The sequence below is a fragment of the Diospyros lotus genome, chromosome 3 (genome assembly GCF_014633365.1).
Source record: "Diospyros lotus cultivar Yz01 chromosome 3, ASM1463336v1, whole genome shotgun sequence".
Taxonomy (NCBI): Eukaryota; Viridiplantae; Streptophyta; class Magnoliopsida; order Ericales; family Ebenaceae; genus Diospyros; species Diospyros lotus.
The window spans coordinates 40,701,799-40,724,014 of record NC_068340.1 but is presented as its reverse complement, the minus strand read 5'-3'; the positions used below and the strand labels follow the sequence as shown (position 1 = coordinate 40,724,014).

General features: G+C 34.8%; 2 protein-coding genes and 1 long non-coding RNA gene across 3 annotated transcripts; 1 reads left to right on the top strand and 2 right to left on the bottom strand.

The window, feature by feature from the left end:
• Nucleotides 1–4,615: 4,615 nt before the first annotated feature.
• On the bottom strand, nucleotides 4,616–7,499 carry LOC127796561 (uncharacterized). The gene is made up of 3 exons (XR_008022025.1): nucleotides 7,284–7,499; nucleotides 6,048–6,419; nucleotides 4,616–5,523 (listed from the first exon to the last, which is right to left on the bottom strand). It is a non-coding gene; the product is annotated as an uncharacterized LOC127796561 (long non-coding RNA).
• A 1,374-nt stretch (nucleotides 7,500–8,873) lies between these two features.
• On the bottom strand, nucleotides 8,874–18,202 carry LOC127797473 (probable aspartyl aminopeptidase). The gene is made up of 9 exons (XM_052330401.1): nucleotides 17,916–18,202; nucleotides 16,730–16,865; nucleotides 16,077–16,349; nucleotides 15,747–15,882; nucleotides 14,027–14,266; nucleotides 13,333–13,465; nucleotides 10,804–10,985; nucleotides 9,770–9,882; nucleotides 8,874–9,237 (listed from the first exon to the last, which is right to left on the bottom strand). The coding sequence occupies exons 1-9, from the start codon at nucleotides 18,163–18,165 to the stop codon at nucleotides 9,129–9,131; spliced, it is 1,572 nt and encodes a 523-aa protein (XP_052186361.1). The 5' UTR covers nucleotides 18,166–18,202; the 3' UTR covers nucleotides 8,874–9,128.
• Nucleotides 18,203–20,654: 2,452 nt separating this feature from the next.
• LOC127797474 (uncharacterized) lies at nucleotides 20,655–21,764 on the top strand. Its single transcript, XM_052330402.1, has one exon. It carries the CDS (start codon nucleotides 20,871–20,873, stop codon nucleotides 21,597–21,599), a length of 729 nt encoding a protein of 242 aa, XP_052186362.1. The 5' UTR covers nucleotides 20,655–20,870; the 3' UTR covers nucleotides 21,600–21,764.
• The last annotated feature ends 452 nt before the right edge of the window (nucleotides 21,765–22,216 follow it).

The window sequence follows — 22,216 nt, the reverse complement described above, 5'->3', positions numbered from 1 at the left end:
GCCTTATGGACTAGGGTTTGTGGGTTCACCTACCATGAATATAAAACTATGGCACATACATAATAATAACAATTATCATAATTTAATAATTATAGAATAAAATAAAACCTACTCATTACTTTAATTCTATAGTTGAACCAAATTAGAAAATTTTATGATAATTAAAAGTGTCGACATCTTATATAACACAACTTTTTAGAGTAGTACAAATAATTTGCTAATACACATTTTAGAGGTTGGGTCACCATAAATTCGTAAGATTCAGTCTATTTCTGTATAATTATTGATAATTTACGTCTATTCACAAGGTTATGTCTTGAATTTTAGCCTGCGACTCATTCATTCGTTTAGAACAAGAGCATATCAGGCTATACATTTTAAAGAGAGTAGAAAAATTATAACGGATGACTATGAATTGATCAATAACCCAATGAGTTTTCAAGCTAAAATATATATATATATATATATCTTATATAACACAATGTGATAACTCAAATAATATATTATATAATACAAAGTATATATTATACACATGAAAAAATTTACTTAATAAATGTATAATACACCTTCTTGTGTGCACAAAGTAGGTGCGTCATATTTTTATGTTATGCATAGTATCAATACCCACAGGCAGTATAATATTTTCCCAAGCCAACTAAGTACTCATAAGTTTACCAAATATAGTGGTTGAAAATTCTCATTGATATCCAAATATATATATATATATATATATCTTCAATAAAATCATTATATTTTGCATCCATAGCAACAAATAAATTTAAGAACCTAATTTGTTCCTGTGGGGGGAATAGGTTCATTAAAATCATATTGGTTGTGGGGAGTAGCCAGTAGGTAAAGAGGACCCGAGAGGTTGAAGTGAATGATAATTGATAAAATAGAATTGCAAATATAGTAAGATCTAATATCTAATACATGAATGACATTATTCATACAATAATATAATAGGGTTAAAGTGAATTTTTAAGGGTAGCATAGATAATTCATCGCAAATATTCTAGAGTTTAGCATATCACAAGATCATAGGATCGATTCTGCATCTGTAAGATAGACATGGCCACGGTTCATGAACCGCCGGTTCCGGTTCATGAACCGCCGGTTCCGGTTCAAGAAATCTTTGAACCTGAACCGAACCGCCCAAGGGCGGTTTGGGACGGTTCGGTTCCGGTTCCGGTTCGTGCCGGTTCGGTCAACGGTTTGGACCGGTTCGGTCAACGGTTTGAGCCGGTTCGGTCAACGGTTCCGGTTCCGGTTCAAACCGAATTTTTTTAATTTTTTTTAAATATTGTTGTATTCAATTTTGGTCCTTGTTCCGTTGTTCGGTTCGGTTTGGTTTCGATTTTTAATTGTTAAATGTAATTGTAAATATAAATATTCTCAACCATATTTTTAATAAAAAAACACTACTAAAAATTAAAGAAATATAAGTAATAATTTCATTAAAAATAATTAAAACAACTAAACAAGTATGTAATATAAGTAATTAATTTTTACAAATGTGAAAAATAAAAAATAAAAAATAGAATTAGACTTAATTTCATTAAAAAATAATTACAACAAAAATGTAATACAAGTAATTAATTTTTACAAATGTGAAAAAAAATAAAATATGGACTTGGATCCTACGCATCTTCATTGGAGTCGGAAGTCGCCGTTGTTGAACCATCATTAACCCATTCGTCAGATGATGATGAATGGATAAGTTCTTCTTGACGTCGCATGTTAGCTCTTTCCCAATCATCGAGGCAAACTTGAGCTTCCAATGATTCTGGAGCCAATCTTGATCTTCTTTCGTCCAAAATGTTGCCTCCACTACTGAATGTTTGTTCAACGGCTACAGTTGAAGCTGGAACTGCAAGAAGTTGACTTGCAATAATTGCAAGAGTTGGAAATGTCTCCTTGTGCCTTTTCCACCACTCCAAAATTTCAAAATTTAAACCTGTATCATCACCAAACTCAAAAACTGTGGTTAGATAAGTTTCGAGCTCCGAATGTGAGCTCGATCTAGGTTTTTTCCTCCTTTGATCTAAAAATTTATGACCCCATTTCATTGGTTGGGAGGAAGAGGAATGCGGAGCCATGGATGGAAATGATTCTTCACTACTAGGAGCAATAACATATGCTTCATATAATTGATTGCATAAAGTTCTAACCTTAGAAATTATAATATTCACATCAATTTCTTCATTATTTTCTAATCCTAACAACGAATAATAGTTAGACAAACACTCAATTAAACCATCAAATTTACACCTAGGATCAAATACCATAGTAACAAAAAAAATTTCAGGAATAAATTGATAATAACGTAACCATTTTTCTCTCATTTCTAAAACAGCATGACAAATTTCTTCAACATTAATTCCTTCCATTAATACACCGGCCACATTCATTGCTTCTATTAAAAATTGATGTGAAGTTGGTTTATAAACACTACTAAGTGTATGAGTAGCATCATTAAAAATTCGTAAAATATTCAAAATTGAACTACAAACATTCCACATAGTTGGAAAAATAGGATATTGTGGAATATAATTTGCTGCAAAAGAACACAATAAATCTTTATATTCAAAAGATTGATTAAGTAATTTAAAAGTTGAGTTCCAACGAGTAGGGACATCTTTTGAAAAACGTTTTGGGGTTTGACCATTGGAGGTGCAAAAATGTGCCCATGCTTTTGCAGTTCGAGGGTGTACCCAAATATAAGAAATAACATTTCTAATTGGATCTAAATAAGAATTAAGTGACTTAATACCATCTTGAACACATAAATTTAAAACATGACATGCACATCTAACATGAAAAAATCTTCCACCAAAATTTGGTTGGCAAATTCTTTTCAATTCATTAATAGAAGCAGTATTAGCCGATGCATTATCAAAAGAAATTGAAAAAATTCTATTAACTAATCTATATTCTTGTAAAATTTGTTGAATTAATCTACAAATATTTTCAGCATTATGACTTTCATCAAAACATCGATACGCAAGAATTCTTTTTTGTAAAACATAATTTTCATCAACCCAATGACAAGTAATACCCATATATGAATGAGTTTGCCAATGATCACTCCAAATATCACTACAAATAGAAACATTAATATTATTGTTTTGAAAATATGTTATCAATTCAATTTTTGAGTTTTTAAACAATTTTAACAAATTCCTTTTCAAAGTATTTCTAGGAATTGATTTAAAACTAGGATTAACAAAGTTTTGACAAAATCGAGTAAAACCTAATTTTTCACCAAAACTAAAAGATAAATGATCAATTGCTACCATTTCAGCTAAACCAGACCTACAATTAGCTTCATTATAATGAAATAATTGAGGAGAGTTTGAAGAGGTAGCAAACCCGGATATTTGTGTTTGATCGCGGCTCAATCCAACCTTGAGCGGGTGCTTTGTTTGCAAATGTCGGGCGAAAGTACCATATCCACCTCCTTGCTTGAATTTGTATACTTGATTACAATAATTACAAGATACATCAAATTTACCATCTCCTTTTGGTGTTTTCTTGAAATGAATATTAAAAATATCAGAAGTAGAAATTTTTCCACCTCCCTTTTGTTGAGTTTCACTCTCTTGTGTTTGAAAATTTTGAGCTTCAAACTCAACATTTTCAACATTTCTACCTTCACTTGCCATTTTTTTGAAAAAAGTATGATAATAAAAAAATATAATAATGATAAAATAATATAGTAACAAGTAATAAATAATTAACAATATAATTGAATAAATTGATAAATAACAAAATGAGAAGATTGAAGAAATTGAAATTAAAATATTAAATGAGAGACAAAATTGAGAGAATAATAGCTTGAGACTTGAGAGAGAGAGAGAGAAAGTGTGAAAAATGAGTGGGGGAAGGAGGGGTATATATAGATAGGAATTATAAAATTAAAAAAAAAAAAAAAAAAGTTGGGGGTCCAACGGTCCAATTTGGACCGTTGGGGGGGGAGGGGGGGGGTGCACCGTGCGCGGCCTTACGCGCACGGGGGGGGGAGGGGGGCCGGTTCCGCGGAACCGGCGGTTCCGGTTCTCCGGAACCTTGAACCGGAACCGGACCGAATTTCGCCGGTTCGGTCCGATTCCGGTTCCGGTTCCGGTTCGGCCGGTTCCGGGTCCGGTTCCGGCCGGTCCGGTTCCGGTTCGAACCGCCGGTCCGGTTCAATTTTGGCCATGTCTACTGTAAGAGATAAGTTCGCCTTAAACTTCATCTTGCAAAAAATCTGTTCGTACATTTATATATAGTTAAAGTAGACCCTAAATTTTAAAGAGTGTAAAATGATCCGCCGCATATATTCGGGAGCTTAAAATATCATAAAATTATAAATTTAATTCTACATCCGTATGATATAAATTCATCCTAAAGTTCATATCGTAACAAATCTGTTTGTATATTTAAGTCTGATCTGAATTTTAAAAGGCGTGAGAGTTAAAGTTAGGGTTAGCGTCAAGGAATAGCGAGGGGCTTATTACTTTCACCACTTTATTGTCTCCAAAACATTATTCAACCTTATGGACCAAGTGATTCCTCAAAAGCCCACATAGTGCGGAACACAAAAATCAAACAAACAGTTCAGATCAAAGTCACATCACAACAAATGCATTGAAAGTATGAAATCATTAATTTTTATCATCTTTACAAGTATAAAAGAAATTCCCTAGGATTCTTATCAATGAATAAAAAAGAAGAAAAAAGACATTGCAGACAGGCAGCACAACAACATGCTTTCTTTGGGACTACTAACTTTTGTAAATGAAGGCTATTTATAGTTATTGTTAATATATAATAATATTTTTTTTGTGCGAAAGAGTGTCTTAATGAGATGCAAGAGAGTATCTCATAAAATTTTCGGAAGACCCGTAAAGAATAAATCAGTCAGGGGCGCGAGTGAGGTCACTTGCTGACTCTATGATACTCAGCAGAATTATTAACATAACTTTACTAAAAAAGGAATCTCTTATTTATAAGGAGAGGACTGACAAGTGAAGGGAGAGACACAATCATCGGTAGGTATTTCGGGCTCTCTTCTAGATTTATAGGTGAGAACGTTGAAGGTGAGTAGTGTTTGGAGATCAAGTATCTCAGGGTTCGTAGTCTCCCGAAAGAGTCTCTCACGCAGTTGGGAGAGAGGTTTCTGAGTCTAGGTGGCCCTCAAGTCTCTTAAATAGTAGTGGTCAAGTGACACATGAGGTCCCAAAAGGGTCTCTTGAAGGCCTCGAGAGAGATTCTCAAGTGAGGTCATTCGATTATCTCTTGGTCTCTTGGTCATCCGATGATTTCATGTACCTATCACTTGTTTCCATAAATTTCTTCTTCCGATAGGCCTTTGGGCCTCTTTCTTTAGGCTTGGACCCACTTTCTTGAACACGAACAATAGCGATATGGCTTGTTCTATCTGGGAAATGGGTTGAAAACTATTGGAAGTAATGCCTCCACCTAACCAGGTAGCATTGTCTCTTTTTCTTCTTCGTCAAGTTCCTGCTCCACACCTTTAACCTGCATGCAAGGTTTCATTAAGACTGAATAAATTTCGAAGATGAGCAAAATGATTTGCGAGCCCAACCAAAATAATCAAACTCAACATTATCTGGAAGCATTTTATTATGATATCTAACCATCTATTATTTCTTGAGCATTTCTTCAACTCTTTCACTAGCTAGTTAGCATGCAAGATGCATGCTCATGATGCTTTGATCCAACGATTTTACACTAACTGTCGGCTACCTAAGGTAAGCAGCCCTCTTCCTTTATCAAAATTTGGATGAGGCTGTAAAATAAGAGGAACTTTAACACTAGCATGCAAGACACTATAGTTTTTCCATCAGTTCCCATCAATAACATGTGGAAGACCAATAGTAGGTGAATTGTTACTAGCTTTCCACTAAGTTCAACAAACATGGATTTGATCAAGCCAATAACAGAGATTTCTTCTTTGACAAGTGAGATTAACTGAACAAGCCAACCCTTTCCCCCCACCCCAAAACTAAATAAATAAAATTCATAGAACATGCCGTGCTTACCCCAGGTACATAGTGCATCAACATGTTCTCAATGCCAGATTTCAGAGTCACGGATGAGCTTGGACAGCCACTACATGTTCCTTGCATTCTTAGTTTAACTACTCCAGTATCACTGAGCAAAGGAAAATATGCACAAGGGTACTAGGCAAAAAAGGAAAATTTTGCATAAGGATTAGCTACCAAGTCTCAGAAATAAAGGAAATCATTCAATTGCCTTCAACATTAAACATAGTAATTTCAATCAAACAGAAGATGAGAAGAAGCCTACGGATCAAAACCCCTGTACTCAATGTCTCCACCATCATCTTGTACTTCAGGTCGGATACAAGTCTCCAACAGTTCTTTAATCATTGCAAAAGCTTCCGAGTCATCCTGCGGGTGAGCATAAGAAATAATCATAACTCCAGGGATAACACTCAAATACGAGCACATAACCTTAACCTAAAGTTCTGACAAGAGTTCCCCTAGAGTTCTGATTGCTAGATCTGGTTCTCTCTCAACCTCAATCACTATGTTCCTTGAACATAATGACATACCCCATCAATAAGCTCTGTCACATGTATAATAGGATGCAGAATGGAAGACTAGCACTCGACATACCCATTGTCTTTCTCTAATTATGCCTGCTAAACATTAAATGTTCTCCCCATTGCTAAAATTTCCTGTATAACTATATTCTTACTCGTATTAAGTACCAATATAGTGAAACATTGGGATGTCTTCAGTTAATACAACAGATTATAGAACATTGGGAATCACTGAAATTTGTTTACCTTACATGCTTAGCAAGTTAAAGATTGAAGCAAAAACCAAGATACTTCCAATATTAAATATAAAATGAACTACCTAGCAAATATATATACCCACAAAAACTGATCAGCAATGTTTAGCGGCTGAAGGAGAATAGAGGCATGAAAGCTTGTTTTATTTCACATTCTTAGCAAGTTGGACATCTCTATTAGCATCAAGAGAAGCAACTTTAATATTGTTAAAATTAATCAAAATTTGGAGAGAGCACAAAATCAGTGGCCATCATATCTTAGCAAGCTGAACATGATGAATTTTCAAGCCATTTTCCTTTAAATGAGAAATGTTCTGAAAGAAACTGAAGTATTTGAAAGCAATAAGTTAAAAGTTCTCAACAGTCTGCAACAAGAGCCCATATGAAACCAAATATATATATATATATATGAGAGAGAGAGAGAGAGAGAGAGAGATATGAGAAGCCAAATTCACCTCTTTTTGAGGAGTGAAACGAAAATAGTTGTAGATTTTACTGCCATGAAACCAGACAAAGCATTGCCGCTTTGTAAGATCGAATGCGACCTCATTTTCGTCGTCGCTGCCATGGAGTAAGCGAATAGGAGATGGCTAGCTCCGATCTTCTGGAAACGAGCCCTCGCTTCACCAATCATCCGAAGCCCCTTCGTCGCAGCTTCTTTATGACTGCCCTCTCTCTCTCTCTCTCCACCCACCCCCGCCGGCCCCCGGTGGCTCCGCCTGCAAGCTTGCAATTTTGGAGTTAATTACGGAAAACCCAAAATATTATCAAAATATGAAATATCCCGGCGTAAACAATATATTACTTACAGACCCAATATTTTGTTTCAAATACTGTACCACCCCGTTCTATCATCCAGCATAGTTTAATCGTACACAAACCGGAGGACTAAATAAGGAGTCGTGTTTATATGTAATTTTATTTTTAATTTATAAATAAAAAAAATTATTTTACCAACTAATGATTCGTTGATTTCGAAGATAAAAAAAAAAAAACAAATCGACCCATATCCAATGGTCAGATATATTTTACAATTTTACATAATTGCAGAGGAATGCCTGATATACAGATTGACCCCATGCTAAAATCACCATACAAGTTCTCTAATTTTTAAGTTTGATTTGAAGACGGTTTGTGCTCCATTTTTAGTCCACAATTAATTACTCTTTTTTGGGGGGGCTAAAACACAAACATTTTAAAATAAAAAAAAATCTAATTTTATTATATCTAAGAAATAAAAATATATACATTTATCTAAAGCCATGAAACAAATAGATCATGAATTTTCAAAAAGATGAAAAAGATCGGAAAACTAACTGTGATCAAAAGTCCCTTTTTTTTTTACATTTAAAAAAAACATTATATTTTACAAAATGTGTTATTATTCTCACTAAATAATTTGTTAATGAAACTCCCCAATGAAAATAATTATGTGAGTATTAATTTTGTTATTAGATTAAAATGCCATGTCCGATGCTCCATGTCAATCAGAGATTGGGTATCACAAAAATATACAAAATGTTGAATTATACACACTTAATAATAATTGTCTTTAAAACGTGATTTCGTAACAAGAAAATATTAAAATGGGTTTTTCCTATCATTGTTGTGGGCTAACGAAGTAGCCAAGTCTGAGGTGTCCTAAGAAAAGTAGAGACCAACATAATAAGAACATTGAATGATTAAATGAAAACAACAACATATCCAGTATTTATCCCACTATATAGGGTCAGTTACATAAATTCTAGATTTTCATGTATTTTTGTCTTTTATCATATCCTCATTTAAATCCATACATTTCATATCAAATTTAAATATCTCTCTCAAACTCTTATTGAGTCTGCCTCTACTTTTTTTTTTGATTAATTATTCTATTTTATCAACTCTCCTGATAAGAGCGTCTTTTGGTCTCCTTCTCACAAGACCAAACCATCATCAAAGATAACATAACAAAGAGTATATAGGAACTTGAATCAACCATACCTAATAACAATTTGTTTTCAGGGATGTAAACCCCTAAGGAGAAACACTAAAATGAATGCGTCTTATGAAATGTAGCAAACTCTCATCACACAAGAATTAAGAAACAAATAACAAGATCTGTGTTCTGTAAAAGCCAAATATACATGTCCATGTTCTAGCCATATGAATTATTTTCATCATCTTTGCTCTAACCATAAATAAATGAATGAAATTACACACACTATGCTTCTCTCCCTTTCCTAAAAGGAAAAAGATAGGTAGCTTGGTGAAGTTCAACATAAAAGCTTTACCTTGTTGCTGAGAGCGCACAGAACTTATTAGTAGTCCATGGTTAGTTTCCTGTCTATGCTTGAAAATGTCTGATAGAATGCCTTAAAATGCTTGTAAGCGATGTCAATGTCATCTTTCCCGCATATTTCTCTTATGCTGCAAATTCAGAGAAGAAAGTAAAGCCTTAGTACCCAGTGTCGCGTTTGGCATGGCCAAGCAAGACTAGTGCTCGACTGGATTTTTCTTGAAGAGCTCAAATGAAGCAGCAAATAACAAATGCCGAAACAAGTTTTTTTTTTTCTTTTCCTCTCGTAATCCTTCTATACCAAGAAAATGAAAGGAAATCTAGGACTGTGAAAGAGTTTGCAAACTTGAGGACCGGTGCAGCTGCTGCACTCATTCACCAAGGTCACTATTTCTACTACTTTTCAATCTAAAATTCATGTAGCCAACCCTACAAAGTAGGATAAAGGGTTATAATGTGTCTATTGTTGTATAACCTATGCCAAATGTAAGTTCCATTAAGATTGTTCCCGAAAGAAAGTGATGGGATCACAGGGAAATAGAAAATTTTCATGGATACAAGTTAGATCCCCGTTTACACAGTTTTAATGCACCCAAAAAAAAAAATTTGCCGAGTAAATCAAATGACACTAAATGTATTTGATATGAAAATATATTGCAATACCTGTGCATGGAAAGCTGAGCAATACCACAATCAACAGTGCGAATGCCAACCCCTGAAGCAAGTATAGGACCTATGGTGGATCCGCATCCCATATCATTTCTCACCACAAATTCCTACACAAACAAATTTAATATTTACAGTCTCCATCACTGAACTGAAGAAAAAAGGGATGATCAGAAGGGAAATCCATCACATGATGTTCTGGATCTTTTATAGCACATGCATAATGTCTGTCCATCCAGTGTGATAACACGCTACCAAAGTTATAATTTTCTATAAGGGGAAAAAACTTCTTTCCACAGTAGCATGATATCTAATATTTAAAACCTTTCAATTATTTAACTCTTACTACGTGCATATGAACGTACAATGCAGACCCGGTAGGAAATATGGAAAACAGGGCATGGAAGTAGAGGGAGAATGGGCTGCAGTGCGTGCTGCAGACTGCAGCAAAAGACTCCCATCACAGCAAACATTAATATATCTACTACAAGGTACAAACATACAAGAGCATCAATTAGGCACGAAGAAAAACAGCATTTACTGAGATATGGAACCCTCTTATCTCCACTTCTAGAGAGGTAATTACATTTGTACTGCTAACACAGAAAAAGAAATAGACCAGAAGTTATCTTGTAGAATCCATGTTCTACTTTATTCCAAAAAAAAATTCCTTTGTATTTCCTTTTAGTGTTCCTTAAGAAGAAAAAACTTCAAGTATAAATGAACTCAAAAAAAAAAAAAAACCTTGGCAAGATGGTGGAGCAACGAAGGAGATAGTTTTGTGCGTCAAGGTCAAGGTTGGGTAAGGGGTACCACTGCCCCATACCCATGGGTACGGGGTACCACTTCCCCAAACCCATGCCATCACAAAGCATGCACATCTATGAAAAAAAGTACAGTTATCACAACCATGTTCTTGCCAATGATCAATCATTTACAAAGGCAAGGAGAGAAATGAAACAACCTAATTAAGGATCTAGCATATTGATTTTTTCATGCAAATACATATTATCATTTCAAAGCACCATCACCTGAGTGGGTAGGTTGTGCATTTTTGCAACTTCTTTGAAAAGAAATGATGTAACTCCACTAGTGGCATAACGTTGGTTTGCATTATGCTTGATGACAAGTCCTTTCTGCAATTCTGGGCGATGGTGTTCTTCATGCTTATCCATAAAATTTGGGTGAACACCATGAGCCATGTCAGCAGAGACTACACAGAGAGAAATCCAAATAGAAAGTTTGAACCACAACTAACTTTACACATTGCACAATTAATAAAAGAAGAAACAAAAGGGAACTTTGAAACAAGGAAGGAAACATTGAGGAGTACAACTTTGTAATCAGAAACTTCTTTTCTTTCTTTTTTTTATTTTAGCCCTCTCTCTGCATTTTTTTTTTTGTTATGTAACAGCATCTGGACTGGACTTTCACCTCAGTGCGTCAGTGAATATGAACCATTTTGAGAGCAACAGTGATAATTGCACCTTTTACTTGCATTAGAAACCTATATCTATGTCTCCTCCCCGTTAAGTACAATTCAAGACTGGCCTATATTAGATTCATGTTATACAAGTTCACTCTGCCAACAATGAGGAAATAAGAAAGAAGAGCTTAAAGAGAAGAGTTGATTCCACACAGCATACCTGCAACAAACAAATAGAGATATGGAGTAACAAATTTTCTGTTAACAGTAAAAAAATACTTCATCCAACTAAAAAAGTTCTGTGACAATTAGTAACAAAAATAACCTTATTTAGCCCTATTACAGATGCACAACCTTCCAGAGTACATTTTATTTTCAGTCACCTTTTTAGAATCTTCATTTGATGCAAAGAAATGGTTGGTCGGAATAGCTTAGTTTAGTTGCATAAAAATTAGTTAGATGCTCATAGCCATTTGCATCAAGAAACTCCTTATCCGCATTTCCTATTTGCCATATACTTAAAAGCTCCATCTTAATCAAAAGCACAAGCTAAATTGTCATCAAAACTACATTCTTTTCCAGATTTGCTCTGATCCTTTTAACCCCTTGGTCTCGTAACACTTACAAGACCATCTTAGCCCATACTTTTATCCTATGAAATGTGTGAGAATATTAATACACATGCTCACATCAAACAAAATCTTTCATTAAATTATCATGTATTTGTCTAAGCTTCCTTGCTATAAAAGGCTCATCTTGTGAAAAGCAATTTTCTGCTATTCTAAAAATTTGGCACGCAAAACATATTGTTTATCTCAATTAAATGCCCCCACAAATTTACATCGAAAAAGCACATCAACACTATAGCTTGGTTCTAGTTAAGTGGCAAGTTAAAACTAATTTTTTAAAAATTCAACTTCCAAAATCACAATGACTTTCCTAATAATTTAAGGAATAGGTCCAGACCCATCCTTGATATTGTTTCATGTATCCCATGATATAAATGCACCAAAGATCATAAACAAATCAGCAAACATGATATGAAATGACTGGACGAAAACAGCAGAACTGAAATCAGATCCAGTGGTGTTCCATGCACATTCGTTCTCAGAATTTTGAGAAATCAACGTATTGTTTATCATGGTAGGCTAAGAAAGGATACAAAAGATGAGAATAGCCCTCTTTATCTCCTATGCAAATGTACTATGTATCTTATACATATTTAAGATACATATTGAACTGTTGCTAACCACCAAGTCCATCTAAATCTTAAATTCTACGAGACGCAAACTTACTTCGTAATGAATTTTATTAACATTAATAAAACCCCTTCCTAACACTTACGAGGCCATGCATGCACACCTGGACAAATTTGTGTACATCGATAAACACGAGTTTCACATGGGTAGATCTTTTAAGACATTGTCCTATCTAACCTCATGAAAGTGGGATTCCACAGCTCCACCTGGATGTATGCTGATGTATGTTGCTACTATGATGGAGTGCTCTAATACCATATAGCTCATAGTTCATTATAGCTTTTGCCTTTACCTTCTAGTCTATTAGTAAAGGGAGTGTTCTCACCTTTAGAAATAAAGATGGACAATGCTCTGGATTGCCCAGATCCCTTTGTTCTTAGAGTTGTTATTTTGTCTGAGGCAATGATTGAATGATGTTTGTTAAATCAACCTTTCATACTAGCTTCAAGGTGTTTGGCTTACTGTTTTTGCTGGTCAAAGGGAGCTTATAAGCTCCCTAGAGCTTATATTTTTTTATCTATTTGGCTAAACAGCCTTTTGAAAAGCTGGTATACCCTAGCTTTTTTTGGATAGCTCATAAGAGGTCTCATAAAAGCTCTAGTTGGCCGTGTAAAAGAAAAAAATGCCCTCCTTAAAATTTAAATTTACAAATAATATAAGCTCCTTAAGCTAAGCCAAATACCCTCTTATAGAAATGAATAGCCTGGTAATGCATTTATTCTCTGTCAGACAGTAATCCTTAATCTCTTCCAAAGACGTGGAACTATACAACAAAAGAAGATTTAAATGTTGATGCCATAAGTGGGACCCTGGAGGAAATTAAATGGGCACATGTATATCAAACCAGGGGAAAAAATCCCAGTAGTCAAGTATACCAAGAAAGGACTGACGAATTGCCCGCTCAAAAGCACCCTCTCCTACATACTCCTGAGCTAGGCAACAAACTATACGTCGCATAGCCTGAAACATGGTTGGAGCACCAGCTCCCTGAACTGAGTTTGAACCTACCTGCACAAGAAAAAACAACAGTGATAGTAAATCAGAATAATAGAGCAGGCTAAAAAGTTTGTTCACATATCTTTTTAAATCAGAAGTGTACAGAAATTCCAGGGCCATGCCAAGTCTTAAGAGTAGTATAAGAAACATCTAAGAAAACATGATTAAGGCAACCCACTTTGGAGAGATAGCATGGTTTTTAATCATTACTCTCCTTGTACTTCTCAAAACAAACAATAAAAAATTGATTGACATCCAAATGTGTTTGACCTTTACAGGCTCTCTCTTTTGACAATAAGAGTAAAGGAACACCCATGAAAGGACTATAACTTCAATAACAGCGTGAAAGCTCAGATGCTACAAGTGCCAATATTTTAGAAAATTTTGAATATCAAGGTATAAACTCTCAGGAGCTCAGATAATCTGATATTTCAAGTGAATACAAGATTTAACATGGCTAAACACAACCCACAAACCATTAGCCCCATGTATTCTCTCACGGTGAAATGACAACCATGAAAAGAAGCACAAAGTCATATATACAAAAAAGAAAAAAAGGAAAGATAAAAGGACCTCCTCATTATCAAACAAAGCAATCATCCGGATTGCATGCTCATTTGATAAATCGCCAGGCATTCCACATGAATCCACAAGAGCTCTCAGTGCACAATAACTAGAAGCAAGATTATCCAATCTTCCAGAAAATATAAACTCGTTATTTGCACCTCCAAGGCAACTAGGTTGAGTATCACAGACATTCAACTCTATGCTTGCCATGTCTTCAATGCCACAACTGAGCTCATCAGACAAAACCTGCTTATCACAGTGATAGAGAGATTACAAGAAGAATATTCCAACAACTTCAACTACTACTACTAAAATAGAAACTTTAGCCTTATTGTTCATATTTTAGAAGTACCACATCACTTTCAAATGAACCTAAGGATAATAATAGAAAAACCAAAGATGGTTGAAAAAGGATCCTATAATTTGGCAAATGTTCGAAACCACCCATTTCAGAGCTCCAATGACAAAGACAAGTCAGAGGAAACCCAAACAACAGGAAGGTACCCACATTGTATCAAGTAATGACTTAAGCAGCTTTGGAGACAAATCTAACACCTCCATGAAATTTTGGAAACAAAATGAAAAGGTATTACATAGTTCTCATTATTAACCTCCCTTCTTCCATTTGCACTGCATTACAAAATGGTCTCATAATGATTTCTTTTAACCATCATATTTTCACCAAAATCTCAATTATGACATTAAGAAGTCTGCCTACTTGAGCTGCTCTTCTCCTCAAAACATGAGTTTCCCTCTTCACAGAATTCTGGAAATGAAATAATAAGTTGGCATAGTTGGTATTGCAAACCTCCATTCTTCCACTAACTTGTATCACAAAATGATCCCAGAAGGGTTTGTTCCATTAACATCTTTTCACTGAGCACAATTATGGTACTAAGTAGTCTGCCTGCTTTACCTCTCAAACAATTATATACCAAATTGCCTCCTCCAGGGTGTCATCAGATATTTATGCAATTAGGTGTATTTTTGTACTTGGGGGTATTATTACCTCCTCCATATAGTTTACCTGTACGCAAGTCATTGGGATGCAATAATTTGCATTTTAAGATATCCTAAGGGTGCACGCAGGCATTATAATATTGTATCAAGATCATAGTTATGCACACATTCATGGAGAGAAAGAAGCATTGGACAGATTCCACATCTATAGGAGGTCTACAGTAGGGTATTTTAACTGTGTCGGAGGTACTTGATAGATTATCATGAAAGAGTAAGAAACAGATAGTGGTAGCATAATCTAGTGTTCAATCTGAATACTAGCCATAGCACATACCACAAAAGAGTTGATATGGTTAAAGCATATTCTTGCAGAGCTTGGAATCCATCATTCACAGATTATGGAGTTCATATGTGATAATCAAGCGTTAGCCTACAAGACTTACAATATTACGTTTCATGAAATTGAGGTTGATTGTTATTTCATTCAGGAGAAGGTGCTACAAAATGTTATCAAAATTACTCATATGAAGTCTGAAGATCAACTTGCGCATTTGTTTACCAAAGCGTTAGACAGAGCATCTATATTTGCTAATATATATACACACACATTCACTTAAATAATTAGGTGTATTATTAAGTGCATGTGAAAAATCCATGTATTCCTCTTAATATAAATACAAACTGAGACAACCACAATTGGAAGTCCAGTATTTTTCTTTCTTGTTTAAATTTTATAAGTTAAATCTCAAAAAACCAAAGGAGATACCTGCATGAGAAGGGGATGGTGCGCAGCTTTTGAACTTTTATCTTTGGTTTCAGAAGATGTATCCTCAAGTTCTGTTGCTAATAAGGGAATCAAATGAGTCTCTAGATTGGGCTTAAACCCATCCTTGTTCACTGTTCTAAACAATGACAATAGAAAGCAGAGAAACGTTAGATTAAATGTGAAAAATGCAGAGGACAACCATTAAAAGATTGAAACAAGTTGATCTCCAAAGCCAGATGATCAATACGTGGCTTTGAGTTTAAATTATCTGTTAACAAAACTAAACCACTTCCCAAAAATAAACAGTATCCTTAAGGAAGATTAACAAACCGATCGAGATGAATCGCCAATGTTGGTATCCGTAATAGAGGTCTTTTCACTTTGATGAGTTTGTGCAGAAAAGAACCATCTTTATCTCTCAGTATGACTCTGCCAGCTAAACTTAAGTCCCTGTCAAACCATGTATACCATAAACCACTTCCATAAGTTTGCACATTAACCTTAAGATATCCAGATTTGGAAGATGCAGATTTCGGCTTTAGTTTTAGACATGGGCTATCTGTGTGGGCAGCAATTACATGAAAACCATTTCCAACCTGGTACCTGCAACACTGACAGAGAAACAATCACTCAAAAAGACGAGATAAGTTCATTGAAACATAAAGTTGTCAACACAAAATAGTTGAAGAAAAATGCTAATAAACTCTTGAGGGCTTTGAGAAACAAAGAAGCATAAGCCAGAGAGAGAGAGAGAGAGAGAGAGAATTGAAATAATAGGCATAGTTCAGATAGAGTGAAACTAAGGGCATATTAAGATGCAGGACAGTAATTAGAAGTGTAACTGCCTGAGAATTCAATATCATCTTTTAGCAGTGTATCCACTCTCGACTCTACAGTCAGTTGATGAGCTGACGAAGCATATCTCATGATCTTTTTAAACTACTGGAAGTCAGTATTACAACAAAATGGATTATTTGACTTACTTTTCTCCAACAGCGAAGGCAACCAAACAAGACATATTACGAGTAAAGAAGTAACGTCCACCAGGCTTGACATCCCACTCATCATTTTCATTTAGCAAGTGAAATCCAGCAGCAATTAGTTGTCGTTTTGCTTCAGCTATATAAACAAAAGGATGTGGAGAAATCAGACCAACACAAAACCACATATTAAATCCAATGACAAAAAATGAAATCAGAAGCTGATAACATATTTTCTATACCGAAGAAGCTGATGTGGGACTCAAGCATTATCATACACTTTTGACGAGTGACAGCTCAAGAAATTAAGAACATTAACCAGAATAATTGGTTTTATCTTCCGTTCCGATAAAGCAAAGGTTATTTGTCTGGGTTGTAGGATTGTTCATTAAATATGGGTCTACAACCAAGCATGAAAGCACAGCTTTAAGTCTGAGAGCAACTACTTTGCATGGGCAATGTCAAAGGTAATATTAATATCTGCATTCTATCTTCGGTCTTTCCCTCTTGACACCCTCCTTTGAACGGGAGAAACACGGGGTTAGCAATTAGGGAAAAGATTGTAGGGTAAATGGCCAAAAAAATGCAAAACTTTGGCCTGTTTTGCAAATTTATTCCAAACCTTTAATTTTTTCAGTTAACCACCGGAAATTTAAAAATCATTTCAATTGTGTTCCACTGCCAACATTCCGCTAAATAAACTATACAACCTTTAGATTGTGGACTTATGAGTGCTAGTGTGCAAAAAAAGGGTGATGTAACATTTGGGTTGAGGAGAGGGGATCAAAGAGGAATTTCTGCAACAGTTAGGCAAAATAACTACATAGCTCATGAAACCCTAGTTGCTGCCCGCCCCCGCCTCAATATGAATACAGCCGAAAAGACATGAAATCTTGAGTGAGACATGATAGCGATTACCTACCCATAATTAATAAAGAAAGCTACCTCGTTCTGAAATAAATATTTCAACAATGAAGAAAATCTTCCCGAAAAGAACTCGGACTTGCGTCTTATCAAGTACTAGCTAGCCACTCTACCACTGAACTACAAATTCTGCGGCAATTTGGTCGTGTATTGTCAAATCATTTGTATATCAGTTACTGACAAATAGAACTTGTATTTCTAAACATTACAAATGTTTCCGTTCTTTCCCGCTAAGCATAGTGTATAACGGCAAAGTTCTGCGTACCTGTGGCGTGAAATTGAGTCCAAGACTCGTTCAGGTAGTCCAGAAGATCACCGACTATGGACGGACTCGATCCAGAAGTTGAATTCGACTTGGAACAGGGCGGCGGACTAAGCGAAAGTTTACGATGGGCAATGCTGTAGAGATTAGGGTTATTGAACGCTGAAGAGAGAGGGAGTTTTGATAACAGCGCGGAGGGCTTCTCGGCGGACGGCGGTGGTCGGAGGAGGTGCAATCGAGCCATCGCCGCCATTTCTCTTTCGTGGTTTCAAATGGCGTTGCCGTTTTAGATAATGTAAGACCGACTTTGGGGGGGTTTAGGCTCCGCTAATTTAAAATATAAAATTTAATTAAATTTTATATTCAATAATTAATTTAAATTTTGCGATGTATACATATATTCGATAATTAATTTTGAAATTAAATTTTTACTAAATATATTATGTTTAATAATTCTAATAAAACTAAATACAAATAAAGCAATGAGTTATAATAAAATTATATCCAAAATTACTTGACTCATAGTTTCAATAACAATACTAAAGTGGTAATTGTCAATGTTACAATGACAATAAAGATAATTTTTTTTTTAACACGAAAAATTTAAGAGATCCATAAATCATAATCAATGCTCGACCTAGACCTATCATTTCTAATACTCACAATTTGTTTGTTCCACGATTTTAGGTGAATGAATGAAGTAGTTGTAAATTGAAACCCGATAGTCCTATCTGTCAAATAGACACGATTGATTACATATTTTTAGATGAAGGTATAATTTAACTTACGACCTCATAATATATGTAATAACTCACGAATATATGTAATAAATTGTTTACACCATCTTAAAGGATTAATAAAGACAATAATTTGTGGGATTGAGAGAAAAATATATAAAAAAATTTAGTTAATTTGCAATCTCCCCTAAGAAAATGTATTTTTATTCCATCAAGTTCCATTATTTTCCACCTTTTCAAGCACGCCTAGGGAATTACATCCCCTATATTTGACAAAAATACAGTTACACCCTTAATATATGAAAAATGACAAAAATCTCCGTAACCTTTTAAATTGCGCATCACTTTCTACCTTATATAAAAAACAACTGTTATTAAATAAAAATTAAAATTAAAAAAAAAATAATAAATATCAATGTTAAAATCACACGACAATAAGTAATATTGACAATAAGACAGGATGGCGATAGACTTGCCTTGTTCTCAACCTCGAACCCTAATATCTCATCTTAGCACGAGATAAGGTTGAGGCACCTCGAACTTGATTATTTTTACTAACAAATTAAAAATACCATTATTGAATAAAAACAAAATATAACATGACATAATTACATGTTCAATATTCATCAAAAGTTTTAAATCTATTATTTGTGTAATAAATTTCACCTAATAAAATCATCAATTAAAGTTCAAATAGTTCAATTCATCTAAAAATTTAACTATGTAACAAATCTTTAGTTCCATTCAATGTATTTCTAATGGTATATATAAATTTTTGAAATGATCTAGATCTTAAAGATACATAATATTTATATATATTATATGTTTAATATAATAAATAATTTATTTATGTATAAATAATATATATACAAATAAATAGAGATATAGAATATATATATTGACTATCGAGGCGAGGCATGACGGGTTTAGATCATTTTACCAACCCTAATAACAGGGTTAGATAAATTTTATGGATAATTTTGACCAATAAATGTTATAGGAAGTGAGGGAGAAAGAGAAAAAAAATCAATCAATTGAGAAAAAAATAAAGATATATACATAAAGATTACTCATCTTATTTGACAACAACAACAATAATATCCCATCTTATTTGATATCTCATTTGTTTCCTTCAATTTATATCCCTTCCCAATCAAAGCAGACTTGTCATAGGGTTATTTGCATATTGATTTTCCTTTCCCCACACTTATCCTATTTATAATGGTAGATTCATAAAAAATCTTGTAACTCGATGAGATATTAAACTAAGAAGATTAGATTTTTTTATAAATTAAAGCCAATAAAATTTAATTTGTAGATATCAACCATGTCGTCAAGAAATAGAAAGAAGGGACGGGGAAGAGAAATAAATAAGTAATAAAAGAGAAATAGTTATCACCGTTATTTAAAAAAATATAAGTCGTTATTGGAAAATGAAAAAGTCTTTATTAATTATAATATATAAAAAATATTTTTTTTATAATTTACTGCAAATCAAAAATATTGGGGCCAAATCCATATATTTTGCCTCATCTACTTTCACATTTTTTTAATATGACTATTTAAATTTGTTATTATTTTAATTATTGAACTTGATTTTTAAATTAATTTAATTCATGTATTTTGATATTTTTTTATGTAACAATCTAAAGTTTTTGTTGTTTTGATCACATTTCTCAATTTATATTTTTAAATTAATTTAATTTTTATATTTTCATGTATAAAAATAAAATGACAAAATATATATCACACTTTATTATATTAAAATATAAAAATTAAATCGACTAAAATATATTGATTATGGGATATAATTAAAATAACAAAAAAATTAAATCAACATATAAAAATTTAAAAATATAAGAATTAAATTAATTAAAAAATAAAAATTTAAGAATATAATTAAAAGAAAAAAATTAAATAAATAAATAAAACACAAAATAGCACGAACAAAAATATATGCTTGGCCAAATATTGGTGCACAGAGGAGGGCCTTTGCTGGAAGTTGTACATTCTCTGGCGGGCAACCCGTATTGGGCTGGCAACGGGGGGCTCCAAGCACTACTTTACCCACAAAACGAGAACAGATCTATTCGATTCTCTCAAATTGCCTTCAAACGAAACGGACCCAAATTCCAATTCGTGGATCTCGATCTTGAAATCTTAATCCCTCTGTCTGTGCTCGAGAGATCCCGTGGGAATCGAATTCCATCGGATCTCCGATATGGCGAAGGAATTCAACGTTCCGCCGGTGGTTTTTCCCTCCGGCGGAAACCCGGACCAACAGCGGCGGCTTCCCACTGCGCCATTCCAGCCGCCGCGCCCCAGCATCCCATTCATGTCGTTCGACGTCGGCTCAGCCGCCGCGGCGTCCACTTCCTTCTCCGCTCCGCAGTTTGGCGGCAACCCCGCTGGACTCGGACCCGGCTTCGAGGACGAGCCGCCGCTCCTCGAAGAGCTCGGAATCAACACGAGGCAGATTTGGAGCAAAACGGTTTCGATTTTGAACCCTTTCAGAGTAAACTCACAATTGCATGAAGACGGCGATTTATCCGGCCCGTTTCTTTTCTTGATGTCATTCGGATTGTTCCAATTGCTCGCCGGGAAGCTCCATTTCGGGATCGTTCTTGGATGGGTAACCATGGCGTCTTTGTTCCTTTACGTGGTTTTCAATATGTTGGCCGGTCGGAACGGGAATTTGGATATGTACCGGTGTTTCAGCCTGATCGGATACTGTATGTTACCGATGGTGATCTTGTCGGCGACGGCGCTGTTCCTTCCTCAAGGCGGAGTCGTGATTTTCGCCATGGCCGGGCTTTTCGTGATATGGTCGACGCGGATTTGCGCGAGGCTTCTGGTTGAGCTTGCTTCGTATGGCGATGAGCACCGTGGGTTGATTGCGTATGCTTGTTTCTTGATTTACACGCTTTTCTCCTTGCTAGTGATTTTCTGAGCTGAACAGTACTGCTATAGATGAATTAGCTTGCAATTGTATTCTCATGATTTGTAGGGCTTGCAATTTCATCTTCTTTAATTTTCAGGGTTCCATATTAAACAGATCTATTGTTCAACATTGAATGATTCTTTCTTTGCTAAATGAACAAGATGTTTATATGTATCTTTAGATGGAAAAATGTGCAGACACACTAGTAAATTAAGATGTTAGACATGATTAAGATGATTTAGTTATGCGGCTCCTGGGAAGAGGCTGAATGGAATGAAACAGGTATCTAGCTAAAGAAGTAGAGGAAGACCAAGAAAAGCTTCGTGAGAAATACTTAAAGTATGATATAAGGACCTTACAAGAGATAAGGCGGGAGGATAGAACTGATTGACGAGGAATGCATCTAGTCGACCATACATGGCAGGATAAATGATTGATATATTGTTATTCTTATGCTAGTTTGTGCTCATCCTGGATCTTCATATTTTTGCGGATCCGGGGGAGGAATCTGCGAGGGTGAGATGCAAGTGACAAACTGCTTGCTATTCTGGGTTTTCTTGTGAATGAATCGTGGTATTTTTGTAAGATATACAATTGCAATTTGATTTTCTCAGGCCATACACGCT

Excerpts from the sequence above, each read along its gene's own strand:
- LOC127797473 (XM_052330401.1), bottom strand. The coding sequence starts at position 18,165 with ATGGCGGCGATGGCTCGATTGCACCTCCTCCGACCACCGCCGTCCGCC. Across the intron at positions 16,350-16,729 it reads GCCTTCGCTGTTGGAGAAAA|GTACCAGGTTGGAAATGGTT; the intron begins GTAAGTCAAATA and ends TCAGTGTTGCAG. Across the intron at positions 14,267-15,746 it reads ACCATCCCCTTCTCATGCAG|GTTTTGTCTGATGAGCTCAG; the intron begins GTATCTCCTTTG and ends TGTGATAAGCAG.
- LOC127797474 (XM_052330402.1), top strand. The coding sequence starts at position 20,871 with ATGGCGAAGGAATTCAACGTTCCGCCGGTGGTTTTTCCCTCCGGCGGA.